The sequence below is a fragment of the Pyrus communis genome, chromosome 5 (genome assembly GCF_041283825.1).
Source record: "Pyrus communis isolate YQ-2024b chromosome 5, ASM4128382v1, whole genome shotgun sequence".
Lineage (NCBI taxonomy): Eukaryota > Viridiplantae > Streptophyta > Magnoliopsida > Rosales > Rosaceae > Pyrus > Pyrus communis.
Window position 1 is genome coordinate 5,248,168 of NC_142569.1, and position 17,844 is coordinate 5,266,011.

General features: G+C 37.7%; 2 protein-coding genes and 1 non-coding gene across 5 annotated transcripts; 2 read left to right on the plus strand and 1 right to left on the minus strand.

Annotated features, from left to right (window-relative positions):
- Positions 1-1,944: 1,944 nt before the first annotated feature.
- LOC137721309 (protein ALTERED PHOSPHATE STARVATION RESPONSE 1-like) lies at positions 1,945-6,867 on the minus strand. Of its 3 annotated transcripts, none has more exons than XM_088693901.1 (6): positions 6,175-6,867; positions 5,170-6,001; positions 4,663-4,847; positions 4,327-4,550; positions 3,246-3,576; positions 1,945-2,804 (listed from the first exon to the last, which is right to left on the minus strand). In XM_088693901.1, the coding sequence occupies exons 2-6, from the start codon at positions 5,945-5,947 to the stop codon at positions 2,358-2,360; spliced, it is 1,965 nt and encodes a 654-aa protein (XP_088550027.1). In that variant the 5' UTR covers positions 5,948-6,001; positions 6,175-6,867; the 3' UTR covers positions 1,945-2,357. The 3 variants fall into 3 exon arrangements, with proteins under 3 accessions (XP_088550027.1, XP_088550028.1, XP_068316513.2); XM_088693902.1 differs by having other exon boundaries at positions 5,170-5,927; positions 6,175-6,746; XM_068460412.2 differs by having other exon boundaries at positions 5,170-6,063; positions 6,175-6,738.
- Positions 6,868-7,991: 1,124 nt separating this feature from the next.
- Positions 7,992-8,094, plus strand: LOC137727167 (U6 spliceosomal RNA). Its single transcript, XR_011067738.2, has one exon. It is a non-coding gene; the product is annotated as a U6 spliceosomal RNA (small nuclear RNA).
- A 3,882-nt stretch (positions 8,095-11,976) lies between these two features.
- Positions 11,977-16,296, plus strand: LOC137725411 (BTB/POZ domain-containing protein At1g30440). Its single transcript, XM_068464075.2, has 4 exons — positions 11,977-12,999; positions 13,770-13,839; positions 14,087-15,313; positions 15,524-16,296. The coding sequence occupies exons 1-4, from the start codon at positions 12,941-12,943 to the stop codon at positions 16,070-16,072; spliced, it is 1,905 nt and encodes a 634-aa protein (XP_068320176.2). The 5' UTR covers positions 11,977-12,940; the 3' UTR covers positions 16,073-16,296.
- Positions 16,297-17,844: the final 1,548 nt, after the last annotated feature.

Genomic DNA, 17,844 nt, shown 5'->3' on the forward strand with positions numbered 1-17,844 from the left:
TTTGTAAAATTTCAGCTCAATTAGTGAACGTGTTCTTACCAGTAAGAACCTTTCATACATAATTACCTATTATGTTGTAGTAATTTTCAAAATTATAATTTAAGACTCCGAAGCCTACTGTTTCCTAGATCTTTTTTTTTTACATGCATTTTGCCAACACTTTGCCTACTATTTTGGAATAATTTAGAAGTAAGGCTAGGTTGAGGCTAATAGTGATGTTTTGGCATGCCATGATGCAAGAGTTAGCGTGTCAAAGTGTTAAAAAAATGCATGGCATGACATGCTAACTCTCGCATCATGGCACGCCAAAACATCGATGTTGGCCCCAACATGACAAGCGTCGCGAATTGTCGGCAAAATGCATGTCATGACACGCCATGCATTCTGTTAACAATTCATGAGGCTTGTTTGGCGTTCCACGATGGGGGCTTAGTGTGTCAAGACAAGTCATGGCTACACTAACACTCACACTGTGGCATGCCATCATTTTGCCAACACTTTGCATACTATTTCGGAATAATTTAGATGTCAGCAATGCGTGTCACGACATCCTAATCCCATAACATTCTCATCGCATGCCAAGCACGCAAAACGTCAGCAAAATGCATGCCATGACATGTCATCGCATGCCAACAATGATGTTTTGGCATGCCACGATGCGACAATTAGCGTGTCAAAGTGTTAGAAAAATGCATGACATGACACACTAACGCTCACATCATGGCACACCAAAACATCGATGTTGACCCCGACATGACAAGCGTCACGAATTGTCGGTAGAATGCATGTCATGACACGTCATGCATTATGTCGACAATTCATGATGTTTTTTATGGCGTGCCATGATGGGAGGGTTTATGTCAAGCATTTTGTCGACAATTCATGATGTATTCAGTTGACAACTCGCAAGGCATGACATGCATTTTTCTAACACCTTGCCTTTTGGAATAATTTAAAAAGGAAAAAGGATCTAGGAAAAAGTAGACTCTGGGGCCTAAAATTATTTTTTCAAAAATTAGTACAAAACAGGACACCAGTCATAAATGAACGTGTTCTCACTGGTAAGAACACATTCATTAGTGGAGCTGAAAAATTTACACGTGTTCAACCAGTGAAAACACGTTCATTAGTAGGGCTGAAAATTTACAAACATTCTTACGGGTAATAATCTTTGTAAGTTTGCAACTCAATCAGTGGACGTGTTCTTACCTGTAAAAACCCTTCATATATAATTGCCTACCATGTTGTAGTAATTTCCAAAAAAATAATTTAAGGCTCCAAGGTCTACTCTTTCCTAGATCATTTTTGTTACATGCATTTTGCCAACACTTTGCCTACTATTTTGGAATAATTTAGAAAAGAGACTAGTGTCGGAGCTAATAACGATGTTTTGGCGTGCCACGATGCGAAGGTTATGTGTCTAAGTGTTAGAAAAATGCATGGCATCACATGTTAACCCTCGCATCATGGCACGCCAAAACATCGTTGTTGGTCCTGACATGACAAACGTCTCAAATTGTCAACAAAATACATGTCATGACACACCATGCATTCAGTCAACAATTTAAGATGCTTGTTATGGCGTGCCACGATGCAATGGTTAGCGTGTCAAAACAAGTCATGGCTATGCTAACACATCATGGCACGCCAGCATTTTGCCAACACTTAGCCTACTATTTCAGAATAATTTAGATGTCAGCAATGCATGTCACGGCATCCTAATCTCATAACATCCCATCGCATGCCAAGCATGCAAAACGTTGGCAAAATGCATGCTCATCGTTTGCCAACAGTGATGTTTTGGCGTGCCTTGATGCGAGGTTAGCATGTCAAAGTGTTAGAAAAATGCATGGCATGACATGCTAACTCTTGCATCGTGGCATGCCAAAACATCGATGTTGGTCTCGACATGACAAGAGTCGCAACTTACCGATACAATGCATGTCATGCACAACACCTAAAGCACAGTTACTATCTTCTGTAATGCACAACACAATCATCCTGAAAGGTTTTTTTTCTCCCTAATTTTTCAGCAACATCTAAAACACAATTGCGTCGATATATTCAGTGGATAACACATTTTCTGAGGACTATCTCATTCGTAATCTTAGAGTTTCTCCGACCAGCTGCCTCCGTTTTGCCCGTTTAACAGTTTTATACTGAACAGCATCCCTGTTGTGACACCAACATCATTCACTGTTCTTGGCGGTGAATTGACACCGGCAAAGGCATTTACGTCCCTTTCTCTTTCTGCACTGCTACGGTTTCCTCTAAACATGCTGCATAGCTGATTTCCTAGTTTCAGAAGTGGAATTTCAACTACGCCGATAACCTGCTAGCCCCCCATTATAAATCTATCAAGTTGGGCGCAGTGCAGTTTCAGAATTGGAATCAAAACCATCAGCTGTTATAATATGCCCACAAACAGCCTCAACGGCTTCGACATAGCGACTTGTAGACGTCATTAACGCTTGGAATACATTAGGAAGGCTCGTTTTCAGGTCTTCCAATGTCATGGCCTTACTAACCTGGACCGAGTTGAGATATTTAGCCTTCTCGCTGTCCACTTGCTTCTTTAAGGCTTCAGTTTTGGCGCGCTTCAGTGACAATGGATGCTTAGGGCCTAAACCGGAACACCCATCTTCCGCAGTGCTCTTTTCCTCCATCTCAGCTAATGAACATAACTCCTTTTGCAGCCTTTTGTCAAGTTTTTCATATTTTTTCTGCAGATTGTGCTCCTCTTCTTGCTGCATGAAAATCGAGCGGATGGCTGATAGAAGGCTCTTAATGGCTTCTGCTGCCTCCTGCAAGCAAAAATAAAAAGCATAAAAAATCATAGCTCCCCACATAAAACAGCACAGTTTGTAACTTATAGTTTCAGAATTATAAGTACAACGCCAAGCACAAACTAGGTTACGAAATAAAATGGTTCATAAAAGTAATCAGTTATTCTTAACTTCAAGATACTTACGAGGATTTGCACTTAATCTAAAGCACAATTGATTCATCCAATTTCCACATCTCAGTACATCTTGATTGCCTAATGCCTCAACGTCTAGTACTCAATTTAATACCTTCTCAATTCTCATAAGATGCAACAAGAAATGTAAGCACATTTGTTTTTCTGTCAAAATTCAACCACATGTTTTACCTCTGCACAGCAAGCGTCCAACTCATATTTTGTTATACAAGTGCGAAAGACTGAAAATCTTGTCAGGAAAGTCAGTGATAGCCAAAAGAAGTACCTTATCCTGTAATCTTTCAAAGGCAAGATTCCATTGTTCACACATCCAACAAATAGAAGATGAGTAGAGACTCTTTCGATCATCATCAACAAGACTGTCGGTAAGTTGGATCCACCTGGAGAGGGTTCTAACATACTCTTGTTGAGATTTTATGACTTTGCAGAAGTGGTTGTACCAGCAAGAGACCTCGGCTTCTAGTTGAATTGTTGCTTGGCGGTGGTAGTTGCTACTCAAGTCTAGCTTTTGGATATCAGTAAGAGTATTCAACTGCTGGGAGATAGAATGCTGAACTCGGTGACACTCATACATCGTTCTCCACAAGTGCAAAAGCCTGCAAGAGGGCCATGCAAAAAGACATCTCAGGATACAAATAAGCGGGGGAGTGTTTCACCACATTCCATTAAAATATGTAGAAGGGCAGTTGAGAATCCATGTTCAAGGTAACGGAATTTTAATCCTGAAGAGAAATGAAGTACAATTAAATTAAGGTTTTCTTCAATTAAAAGGGTGCTTAGGGATAAAACAACCTCTTGTTCCATGTACTCGCTACTAGGTTGGTATCAACTAGAAAGACTACTAAACACCCTGCTGTATGCAAAAGAAAGTGTGAAGGAAGGAGTACTAATGAAATTTACAGAACCAAGAGGAGGATACAATATCATCACTGTCTGATAACTATGGTGAATGAGATGAATGAGAACAGAAAAAAAGTCATAATTTCCTTCATCATGAAGGACAATTTTCCTCGAGTGATCAAGAGTACTTTATGGTATCAACTGGAAAGACTACTAAACACCCTGCTGTATGCAAAAGAAAGTGTGAAGGAAGGAGTACTAATGAAATTTATAGAACCAAGAGGAGGATACACTATCATCACTGTCTGATAACTATGGTGAATGAGATGAATGAGAACAGAAAAAAAAATCATAATTTCCGTCATCATGAAGGACAATTTTCCCCGAGTGATCAAGAGTACTTTATACATTCTACTGTCCTCCATAATCTAAAGCTAATAGAATAGCATCCATGTTATTTTTATAGACCAAGGAAAAAACAATGGTTTTCATAATCTCAACAATACCCGGAAGTTAGCTTGACCAACTGAGGATACAGCTCATTATCTATGAGCTTCACTATAGAAGAACAAGTAGAGCTGATTGAGTGCTGAAGACGTAAGATTTCAGACTCCAAACTCTCAACGCTCAGCCTTATTTTCTCAGTCCTGGTCCAGTCATTGTTTTCATCCTCTAGTTTTTGTAGTAATTTGGTTTTCCTGTCATGCTCAAATTTGATAAACTCTTCCTCCTGCACAATAAAAATGATTAAATTTGGAGGGGGACAAGGCCTAGCTTGTGATATTTAAATACACATTCTGAATATCTTCACTGGATACACTACCGTCAATTACCATTCTTACCTTAACTTCTTTGTAAAGTGTCTTTTCGTGACCATATAATTTTTTCAGTGTGATGCAATGAGCTCCTGGCCTGCATGGTTCACTTGAACCACTAGACTCAACCGCATCTTTAGGAAATTGAAGCGACCTAGAAGACCAGCTCCATGGGAATGCACTAAAGACCTTTGTGGAATTGGAACTCTTCCCTGCAAATCGTACAGCAAAGAAAATATGTGGAGGAGCTTAATAAGCGAAGCAGCCAGTAAACACAAGTGCACAGGCATAGAGACTGCGTTAAGCTGCACGATAACAAAGTGTTGTAGAGAACTAATACGTTTGAAATTTTGACTTCAATGTGATATGTATTTTCAAGTTAGAAGTGTAAATGTAGTTTTACGAAGTTCTCTACCATGCTACTAGTACTTTTTCTCCAACTTTGTTATAAAGTTTGTGTCTGTAAAAAAAAAATTTGTCAAGAAGAAGACAACATTTAAGAGAAACCAAATCCATAAATCGACAACATCTTACATTTGCTTTCGTTAGTACTGAGTGGCTCAAAAGTGTCTCCTCCTTGGATGTCCATAAGAACAGCAATTTCCTTTAAACCATCAGATGATTTCAGAAAATAATCATCTAACACCGTAGCTATACCCTCCAAGGTCTTCTTGCATCTCCGTAGTACCATGGGCATATCTGCAGTGTCCAAAGTATGCCGCTTCTTCACTGATACATCCTCCACGATGAGTTCTGCAAGCTGCAGATTCTTAGGCGGCGAATTCACAGCATTAGCAACCGTTTGCTCTTCCTGTTCGTCTTCCTCAAATTCCATCTTGGCCTCTTCCCATTCTTCCTCAAGTGGTTCCACCATTTCATCATGTTTATGATGCTCCTGTGAAGAAGGGCCAAAGAGGTCCCAAGACTCCCACGACGAGCTAGGGCCTGGAGGAGGTGGTGGAGTGTTGCTATCATCCTTAGTAAGCTCAATGCATACTTCTTCTGTGTAACTATCATACAACTTTCTCAAATCAGGGCTCAAAGGTGGTGGTGGTGGCGGGGAAGGAGGCAAATGGGGAGGCGATGAGGCTGGAAATTCCAAGCCGTAGGGAGCAGTACTATCAAGCTCCAACGTCGCCGACTCCGTAAATTGTCTAAGTGCTGCTCCAGTGTTTCTCAATGATCTTACATAAGCCAACTGAGCCTCTGCAAATTCACCTCTAAAACCTACCAAATGTTTCATTAGCTTCTTTCTCTCCTTGCAAACCCTCACCCTCTCTTCCTTATCAATCCTAGATGCAGCACAACCCATGTTTCCAAATTACCAAATTCTACCAAAACAAACACAATTTCTTCTGCCTATTTACTGAAATTACAATAGCAAGGCTTTTCATAACATCCATTACATGCATTCTTTTATTCTGATCACTGAGAATAAAAATAAATAAATAAAAGCTAACAAATTCAAAATCTTTCGTAAACCAAAAGGCTTCAGAGGTTGTAGAAGTAACAGAAAAAGAGAAAAAGTAAAGTGGGTACCTTTTTTCTCAGTGAATTTTCAAGCATACACAGAGAAAGTTGGCATCTTTCACCAATGAATTCAAAGTTCTTATCCTCCAAATCATGAATCTGCTATCCTTGCACTGCATGCATCCACACTTCCAGTGCTTCAAAGTCCCCAAAGAAAATAAAACTCTCAGTAAAAAAAAAAAAGGTTACCCACTTCCCAAAATCTCCATATCTCCCACAACTAAACAGAACTGGAATAAAAATTAATGGGTTTTACAGCAGCTTTGCAGGAGAAGTGTTTTTCCTGCCAAGCAGTTCCAGAGATGTTTTTGAAATTTTAGCATTTTTTATTTGGTTACATAAAAATTTGAACTTTCACAAAACAAATAAAATAATTTTAAAAAAAAAATGGAAAGCAAGACGACAAGATAAAGAATGGGTCCGACATGGAAACTGTTAAGAGAGAGAAAGAGGAGCAGGGATTTGCCATGCCCAGAATAAACGACAGGAGTAAAAACGACAATCACTGATATTACTAGTAGCAGGGTTTTGGACTTTCAAAATGTTGTCACAGAAACTAGAACCTTGTTCAACAAATGAATGTCGCCTTTTCCATGCTTTTCAAATGGAAGACCATCTCCCCAAGCACGCAGCGAGGAGAGAGAAAGCAAGGAGAGAGAGAAGAGCTCGAGACCCAAGAGACAAAGAGCAGCATCCAAGGACGAGAGAGAGAGAGAGAGAGAGGAGGCGCATTTTAGCACAGGAACATTATTATAATACTTGCCCAAGAAGCAACTCACGATCATGAATAGAAATTTTTAACTGTGACAGGAACATGAGATTGGTACATTACGTGTTTTTATGTAAGTAGTGAAATTTTTTATTAAGTTATTAATTTTTTTACACACATATCGCACGATTCATGTAATATCACGTAATATATCATTCCGTGTAACGATTACATTGAAAAATCTATCAATGAAAAATTACAGCCATGATTGCTTTTTGGGGAGGCCACTCCACCGATTGCAAACAGTACCGTACAAGAGGACTGGAGAGTGTTACAGTAGTAGCCCTCGGCGCATTTTAGCAATGAGAGGGGTCCACGCTCCATAGCTTTTTTATCATGAATCCACAAAGAAAAGTGTTCGGGTTGTTATCTTTTGCGTGTTATGATATGGGTATATTATAAAGTTTGCATGTCGCAGGTATTGTATCAACCAAAAGACTAGGAATTAACTAGTTTTGAGAGTGAATTCAACGTTAAAGAATTAACATGTTGATCCAACGTCCCACATTATATATTAAGCTTAATGTATTTTTTTTGTGTTAGGCTTCCGTGACTTGTCATATATTAAGCATAATAGATAACATGTTCCTACGTCACTCAAATGATATCTCACAAGAAAAAACATTAATATATAAGTTATGCATCAACGTGTAATTTTATGATGAAACATATAATTCTCACTGTATAAAGCATTATATGATGGTGCCAAGCGCGAATCTTCGTATGATTGGCGTGAACGTAAAGGTGCGCATTTAGCATGCAAGAGAGGGCTGAGGAGTGCGGAGACGTGTTACTTTCAAAGTTCCAAAAGCTCCAACTACAATTTTTCCAGTTTATTTTATTGGAAAAGAGTATGTAAGTTAAAATTAACAAATTAATTCGAACCCACGAAGGAAAAGCCCAGTTAGGCCTGTGTGCGTGAGATTGGGTTGGGGCCAGAGTCCTGACTGGTAAAGAAGGAAAACCAAGTATTAAAAACATAGCAACACTCGTCCCACATCGGCCAGTCTTGCTATTTATGAATGTTTTATATACCTTTCCTTTCCCAGCTTAACATGTCCCTTCGGGGACATCCGATAAAATTGGAACGATACAGAGAAGATTAGCATGGCCCCTGCGCAAGGATGACACGCATAAATCGAGAAATGGTCCAAATTTTTTTTGCTGTTTTTGCGCTGTCTTCCCGGTGTATCAGGGTGCTTCCCGGAATCCGAAGGGTCAAATGCATAGTTGAATGCAGTTTTGGGTTTGAAGCTACGGGAATTATCTTATAACTCCAGTATCTCATTGCCTTTTGATCTGTTTGCAAGGCAGCTGAGAAGGAAAAAGATGTATATAACACGACTATGGTGGCCGTTTATCCTCCCGTGGTCGGCAGCTTCGACTCTTCATGGCAGCAAAGGGTGTTATACGGTATTAGTACTGCTAGGGCCTTGTTTTGGTGGGTTAATAGCCGAAATTAACTTACATGACACGAGTATACTCTGTTGTAGCATTTTGTGTCAGTGCTAAAGCGACATGCAATTCTTTTTGTCATATGGCGTTGAATTGTAGACACAATGAACGTGTATTTGTGTTGTAAAAGTACTTCTCTTACATGTAAGGTCTAATAATAAAATTAGATGTCAAACTCATCATTCAAGTAAGTCAAACTTGAGACCTCCACGTAATAGTCATTTGTGTGCTTTGTATCAATTATTGTGGCTTTAGGCTCGTCAATGTTTACCAATTTTATATCACGTTCATCAATTTTCAAGCGTATGAATTAGTTACTAGTCTAATTATAATTTTTTCCCTAACATGTAAGACATTCATGTTCGACTCCTTCCTCTCCTCTCTCATCTTCGACTAAAAAAAATAAAGTTTCAAAGATTAAGCGAGTTTTCAAGAAACTGCTTGAGTTTTAGTAAAAACTGCTTTCCAGGGTCATATTGATTGGTTGGGAATGTTGTATTTTATTGTTTTGCAAAGTAAATTATGAAGTACAAAGTAAACAACGCAAATTCTGATACAATAAATACTCATGTTATCTGATCGTCCCTCCCACGCCGCGCAAACTTACAATATACAAGATTATGTGTTTTTGCATTGCATTGAACTCTGCACAAAACTTCACACCTACGTTTATGTGCAATCATTATTTTTCAAATCCTAGCCATTATTTTTTAAGCAATACAATGAACTTGAAACTTTAATAAATCGGTAGAATTAATTTGCAGATGGCGCGTTATTACAGTGGCAAAAAATAATTATGTTTATGTATTTTTTTTATTTACACCGATTTCTTTTGCCCTAACTATTAACTATTTAACTCATTAATGTTATCAATCTAATAAAAAAAATAGTATAATCATCTTATTTAAGTTCCATGTACCCTTGTATTTCTAATTCTTATGTTTGGTTTTGCAACTTGTTTTTAGAAAATAAACATTGGTATTGTCTAATTAAAACAGCTCACACACCCAGTAGATCAATGTGAGGCCACACCTAACCAAAATACATGAGCTTTTTAACTTTTGTGAAAGATGCCCAACTGATGACGTGAAGACACATCCCAACTTAAATTTTTATTTTTTTTAACAAACGATATTATCTACACTAAGGGAAAATGAGTGGGCTTAGTCTCACAATGGACTAGCAAGAATAAGGTTCAAATTCGTCTTTGGCAAGAATCGAACCTAAGACCTCTCACTTATAAGTGAAGAGAAATACCACTAGAGTCTAGACCGTAGTATTATCTGACCCCCAACCTAAATATTGACCATTGAGTAAGAGTGATAACATGACATGTAACAGGACATAACAACACTCTATGTTAAGTTTACGTGTCATTTTATTTTTATCGTAGAATTATATTTTTCTTCACTTATAAGTTACAAAGTAATTAATAATGCTTCAGATCATCTATTTAAGCTATATTTTGTAAATCATATGACGTATCTGTTAATGATTGAATTATTACTTAACTGTTGATTAACGTGCTTATTTCCTATTCATGACACATCATAAATTTGTAAAAGTGTTCTAAAAAGTTGGTTCACCTAACCTTACTCGAAAGTAATGTTTCAAGTCCGATTCTCAAGAATGACAACGACGAATTCAATAATAATTTCGTTATAAGGAAAACTAATGAAAATGGTTTGAAAGCTTTGAGTTTTAACTATAAGGACAAAATAAACGATAAAATAAATAGTACCAGGATTAAATTTTTAGTAGAAAAATGTGGTTTTTCGTTAAGAGCAAATCCACCGGGAGTGTATAGCCCGACACCCAGCCAATTCCTTCCAACCCAGTCAACTCGGCTAGTTGATAGCCCAAGTCATCCTATAGGCTGGGCCATAATGTGCTGAGCCAAGGCCCGACCTATGTGACGTCATGCTGACGCCAGCATGACGTCACATGCCGTTTTAAATTTTTTTGCTCTAGGTGTGTGGAAAACACGCACGCGTGGCCGACATTGTCACAAAGGCGGGGCCCACTGTGCAGGCGCACTATGGGGTTCCGGCGTGGGGACACGTGGCTCCTCTCTGTCCGTTGGATTTCCAACGGTAAAAAAAATTTGAAATTTAAAATTAATGGCTACTGACGTGACAATGAGGATCGTTTGATTTTTAGATCAACGGTCTAGATTTTTCAACCAAAATTTTTTTAAAAAAATAAATAAAATGTCAGAAATTAATAATTTTTTTTATAAAGTCAGAAATCAAAAATAATTTTAGTATTTATTATTATTTTATAATAAAAAATTAATATTTTAATAAAATTGACTATGCTTTTTTTTTTTAGGGGTGGAGAGGTATTTGACCTATTACTGTTCATTAGGGTCTATCACTGTTCACTGAGAGCTGATGCATTTTTTTAAAGATAAACTTGTTTTTAAGTGAACAGTACCGAAAACTTTTCGTTAAAATTCCCTATGTTATAACTGATACATAATGGAGCTATATATTGAAATTCCATAAATACGCTTCAATCTCCCATAAAGTCTCGCATCGTCGTCACCGACCTTACGGAGCATACATCTCCGTCAATGCAGGGGAAGGAGGGGTAGGTAAGTAATAACGTATTGGTCCCAGTCCTAAATTTATGCAATGCATCTGCATGGGACAAGAAATTGACTATCTTTCTAATCAAACCCCTAGCAATTTTTATTCTCGGAAATCAGTCAGAATCTCAGTTAAAATGTCGACGTACTAATACTATATTTAAATTTAATTAATATTATTATTTTGGTTTTGGTCTGAATAATTTAATTATTTTCATATAGGCATTAGTAACGCACACCCACATGGCCTTGCTGGATCAAACAGATGGTGGTTGCTTCTATTCTTTCTTGTCAATAAACTAGAAAAAAAACCCTTGAAAATTATAGTAAAAAAAGTTTAGTGTTTTTACATTAGTTGAAGTTTTTTTAATTGCAATCGGTATTATTATTATCAGCAGACTCAGTTATATTAAGAAAGAAGAATTAATTTGAATCCCCTCTGAATCTAATCTTAGATTTATTTAGTGGATGAGTCTTGCTTTCCTTTAATTGACTTCTTGCAATGTCATTTGCTCTTCTAATGAATCTACTACATTTCTAAAAAAAAGATGACTAAAACTATTCTTGTTAAAAATGTTTCTGAAATCAATTTTTAGTATGAATTCAAGTGGATCTTAGAAAAATATTTGAAGTGTTTTTTTGCAAAAAGCACATATTTAGTGTTTTTTTACAGAAAACGCTTAAACTGTTATCAGAATCCAAAATCAATTTTAACAAAAATGTTTTTAGTTATTTTAGAAGTACTTCCAAACAAGCTAAATATTGTTATATATAAAAACAAAATTTACCCTTACGTGGGTTTTTTTTTTTTTTTTCTTTCTCACATTATTAAAAAAACCCTAAATCATGAAAAAATGAAAAGCCTACGGTACTATTCACTTTAACAAAAAACCACATTTTTACACTAAAAAGTCAATCATAATACTATTCACTTTATCCTTTATTTTACCTTTATTATTAAAACTCAAAATTTTCAAATCCTTTTCGTTAGTTTTTTAGATTGAAAATACAAAGTCGAAAAGCAGAAATTTGCTCCAACTACAAAACCAAAATCATTGTTGGGGCTAAAGATTCTCTTTCTCCTAAACCAAGTTATTAAAGTGCAATGAGTGTGTCGCAAGCCAGAGGACCCCACACGTGTGCTTGAGAGAGGAGAAGGTCTTCCTTCCTTCGGAGCCAGAGAGAGGGAGAGCTGCTGTGCTGCCATTAATAAGGCCATTGCATTTGCATGTTAGGGTTTCCAAGCGCCTCGCTGTCTTTTGGGCAAATGGGTCTTCCGGTTTTACATTTGCAGACATTATTTTCCATCACACATTCATTGGGAGGACTCCTTTTACTTTAATAAGGTGTCAGTGGTTTTGGTCCCTTGTGTCTTGTGGGTTTTAAATTTTGGAAATTTCTTTCAAGTTAAATTACTATAGCATCTCCTTTTGGAGTTTTCTGGGGCTGCAGTCTGGAGGGGTTGACCTAAATTCGCTGTCTGAATTAGAAAGTTTGAGTTTTTATTTCTTTTTTATTTTTTGTGGGGAGGGTTCTGATTTGGGGTTTTTTTGGAGATGGGTATTCTGTGGTGGAGTTGTTTTGGAGGAATTTTCATGGATTCAGAACTGGGTTTGTGAAGGAACTCACTTTCTTCTGTTATATCTACTGGTTTTTTTGGGTCAGCTTTTCCAGAAAATGCAGTGGTTTCTGCAAAGAAGGCTACATTGTGGTGCTGTTTAAGCGTTCTTGGGTTTCTGCTTTTGGCTTTTTCAGGGAGTTATTGGCTGATTTGGGCTTTTACAGTGTGTTTGAGGGAAAGTGCTTATTGGGTTTCTGCTTCTGCTTATGAAATTGCCCTGATTTGGGCAGTTACTTGTGCATTTTGCCTTGAGGGGTTTGCTTCTGCATACCTGATTGGCTTATCTCTGTTGGGAAGTTGATCTTGAAGTTGTTCTGTGCTGCTTTCACTGGGAGGAAAAATGGCTTGCGTGAAATTGGGATCTAAAACTGATGCATTCCATAAACAAGGACAGGCCTGGTATGCATCCTGACATCTTAAATTTGAAACTCTTTATGACAGATTGTGTGTATATATATGTATATGTGCTGTGAATTGTTCAGAATTTGTATCGTAATTAAAATGGTTTAATTATGTGTTTATTTTTAACATGGTTTATGTTCAGTCTGCAAACCTTGGATTTGTATGGAAAGTAAAATTTGTTATGTGTTGGCTGGGATTTTGTAAAATTTGGAGAGTTGTTACCTCAGACTATTCTTTTTCCATTGCTCTGTTGCGATTTCGGCTTGAAGAATGCTTAAGAGAAAGGCGGTTGATACAAACATTTCCGCTGCTTGTTAAGAATTGATGAATTCTTGCTTTATCATATACTGTTTGGTTATACCTACGATTATATATGCTCTTTGGGTGATCAGGATCTAGTAGTTGCATGTTCCTGCATAATACATGGGCCGTTGAATTCTCTGTGTAGACTGCCTTTAGTAATCTTTTTTCTGTTTTCAAACCTTACACTTTTGATTAACAGTACAAAATGATGTCGGACTGAATTCTTTTTTGTACTAGGTAATGATTATCTATGATGGATTTGTATCCATGTTGTGAAATGGAAGCCATGTATGTGATTACCCTTTTGCATTATGAGGTCTATGCTTCATGATTGATTTCAAAAATCATGACTTGCTCGGCTTTTTGAATGCTGATACAATGAATTACTCCTTCATGTGTAAATTAGTTCCCCTTATTCTCTCTTTTTTGTTGACTGACATATATATGATTTGTAACAATTATAGGTTCTGCACCACTGGGCTTCCTAGTGACATTGTTGTTGAAGTTGGAGAGATGTCATTTCATCTGCATAAGGTAAGCTTCTCTGCTCCATGTTTCCTTTTACTTCCTTTTGGTGGGTATAACTATCACTTGATTTACTGTCTTTACAACTTGGGACAATTCGTTGCATACCCTTGTTAGAGAGTGGCTTTTGACTCCTTTTATGAGGTTCTATGGCTCTACGCTCGAGTTGTCAATCATAATTTGGTGTTGACCCTATATGCATGCATAGATTAAAATTTGAAAGCTACTCTCACCCTTGAATGGCCCTTCGATGCAGTTTCCTTTGCTCTCAAAAAGTGGGGTTATGGAAAGACTGATTTCCGAAGCATCTGAAGGAGAAGAAGGACGTGTCATAACCATCCCTGATATTCCTGGTGGGGCTAAAACATTTGAATTGGTAGCTAAGTTCTGCTACGGGGTGAAATTTGAGCTAACTGCCTCAAATGTTGTATATCTACGATGTGCTGCTGAGCATCTAGAAATGACTGAAGAGTACGGGGAGGACAACTTAATCACACAAAGTGAAGCCTTTCTCAATCAAGTAGTTCTTCGAAATTGGAAGGACTCTCTAAAGGCACTTCAAACTTGTGATGACATTCTCCCTTATGCTGAAGAACTCAACATTCCAAAAAGGTGCATGGAGTCACTTGCCACAAAAGCATCCACTGATCCTAATTTGTTTGGGTGGCCTGTCAAGGAGCATGGCGGCCCTATGCAAAGTCCTGGTGGGAGTGTCCTGTGGAATGGAATAAGTACAGGGGCCAGACCAAAGAAATCAAGTTCAGATTGGTGGTACGAGGATGCATCAACCTTAAGCTTGCCTCTCTACCAGAGGCTGATTTCGGTCATGGAATCTCGTGGCATCAAACAGGAGATTATTGCAGCCTCGATCACTTTTTATGCAAAAAAGTACCTTCCCGGGCTCAATCGGCGTCAAGGCAATGATTATAGTACTAATCTTAAACCAGTGTCCTTGGGGTCCCCACCATCAGAAGAAGACCAGAAGCTCTTACTTGAAGAGGTCGATCGGTTACTTCCATATCAGAAGCGTGTAGTTCCAACTAAATTTTTGTTTGGTCTACTTCGAACAGCCATGATTCTTCGAGCGAACCCTTCTTGCATATCAAATTTTGAGAAAAGAATTGGCATGCAGCTTGATCAAGCTACGTTGGAAGATCTTTTGATGCCAAACTTCTCTTATTCTATGGAGACTCTATACAATGTTGACTGCGCACAACGAATTCTAGACCACTTCCTTGCCATGGAACAAATTACAGGAGGAGTGTCTCCATGTTCGGCCGATGATGAACAATTGATCGGGTCTTCAGGCCCTTCACTGACCCCAATCACAATGGTAGCCAAGCTCATTGATGGATACCTTGCAGAGGTCGCCCCTGACGTCAACTTGAAGCTCCCTAAGTTTCAGGCTCTTGCTGCTGCTGTTCCAGAATATGCCAGACCCTTGGATGATGGTCTTTACCGTGCAATAGATATTTTTTTGAAGGTAATTAGAAGAATCGATCAATGGTTCATATAAATTTCGTTTTTTTTTTTTTTTTGTTATAAGATCATTGAATAGACAGTTGACCCATCATGCCATGTAGAAAATAACCACATCACATCCTCTAGAAATACTCTCTCAACCTCAATGTTTCTAGAATCACAATCGCGTAACTCTCTGTGTTTATTGTTTTCAATGGCTTACAACTTGCAGTCACACCCATGGTTGGCAGAGTCCGACAGGGAACAGCTCTGCCGGTTGATGGACTGCCAGAAGCTTTCCTTGGAAGCTTGCACTCATGCTGCACAGAACGAGCGGCTACCCCTTAGAATAGTTGTTCAAGTTCTCTTCTTTGAGCAGCTTCAGCTTAGGACATCCATTGCAGACTGCTTTCTGGTTTCAGAAAATCTTGATGGATCAAGACAGTTAAGAAGCGGGTTTGCTGGGTCTACTGAGGGAGGCTGGGCCACAACCGTGAGGGAGAATCAGGTTTTAAAGGTTGGGATGGATAATATGAGGATGCGCGTATCTGAGCTTGAGAAGGAGTGTTCGAACATGAGACAAGAGATCGAGAAGTTGGGTCGCGTAAAAGGTTCTAGCACGTGGGGAAATGTATCAAAGAAATTCGGGTTCAAGATAAAGTCCCAGATGTGCAGCGCTCAAGAGGGATCGGTCACCAATCAGCATAATGCGAGTGAGAAGGTCGAGAAACTAAAGGAGAGGCATGGAAAGCAAAAGAAAGACTCTGTTAAAGATGAATAGTTTTGGAAGTTCTTTCTGTGTTTCGCTGGATATTTCTTCGATTTCGGTTCGTAAACTCAGTTCCCACTTTTACTTCTCTTGTGCTAATACACCTGTTTAGTCCTTTGCTGTATAATTCTGTGTTAATTATGTGTAGTGGAGATGGACAACGAAGTTACCTTGTAATTTGTTTCTTAGTTATGTTCTCAACAAAATTCATGAAAAATTCAAACGACCCTTGGCAATGTTTTTGTTGCAACACGCTTTAACCTTTTGAGATTTAAATGTTTCTTATATTTGGTTGTCAGGAGAGATTGAAATGTTTATGTGAGCCTTGTTGGCCTTGTTGGCCTCGAAAGGGTGGAATAATCTGACGAAAATACCATTTGGTTCTTTTTTGAAGAAAAAAACATATGAAATTAATGTCCTTACGATAAGAACAAAAAATGAGTCATATCACTTGAGCCCTTTTGTATCATAACAAAAAATGAGTCATATCACTTGAGCCCTTTTGACTTTGTTTTGTATTGCAAATTCAGTGTATTTGTTATCGTTATTGTAACTTATTGACTAATACTGTATTAGTAACATGGTTAATAATACATGTACATTGTTTTTTTTTAATACAACGATAAGTTTACATTGTTTTTTTGTAATAAAAAAGGATTTTTAACCTTTTGAGATTTAAATGTTTCTTATATTTGGTTGTCAGGAGAGATTGAAATGTTTTTGTGAACCTTGTTGGTTCTGAAAGAGTGAAACACCGTCACGAAGACCTTTGGTTCCTTTTTTTTTATAAAAAAAAACATATGAAATTCATTGTCCTTATGATAAGAACAAAAAATTGAGTCATATCACCTTGAGCCCTTGACTTTGTTTTATATTGCAAATTCAGTGTATTTGTTATCGTTATTGTAACTTATTGACTAATACTGTATTAGTAACATGGTTAATAATACATGTACATTGTTATGACATTTCTTGTAGTTGTGAGCCGCACTACTAAGGAGACTCTTCCAAGGTGGGATTTTATAGATTCTCTATCATCTCAAAGTTTAACGTCAATTCTTATACAAAAAATATGAGGTGACATAAAGTCTATGAAGAGTCCTACTTTTGAGAGTGTTCTTAAAATTTCTCAAATAATTATGGCAATGCCTCTTGGTTGGAAAATAAACAAGAAATACTTTAGCATTATTTGTTTCTCTTCTCATTGATGATATTTTTGGGGTCATTTTCGAACTCGCTTTGTTTGTTTTGGAAAGGAATCCTCTCCGGATCTCTTCCATTAAATTCTTCCTATCAACTAATCTGGAGCCTTGAAATTTGATTTAACAGCTAAAAATAGGGGTCTACTTTAAAAGTTATAATAACTTTAGCTGTTTGATCAAATTTCAAAGAATCGGATTAGTTGATGGAGAGAATTTAGTGGAAGGGATCTGGAGAGGATCCCTTTCCATTTGTTCTGATGTTGTGACTTGTGAGTCAGTTTTGAGTTGCACTTCTCGTTTCTTTACTTGACAAAAAAAAGTGTTTTATCTAGGTATCGTATATAATTAATATTCCTTCATTTAGTTTTTGATACAAGGGATATTGATGGTGTAGGATGGCCAATTACGGGTGCAAAGATAAAGAGCCAAAGTTTTTCAACTAACATGGATGTTTAAACTGGAGTGAAAAGAAGAAACACACAACTCTAGTTAACTGACTAAACTCATGCAAGTGATCCCTTACCGTAATGATGAAGAGGAGTATTGCCCTTTCATCACCGTGTGAGTTCGAATCTCGTTCCT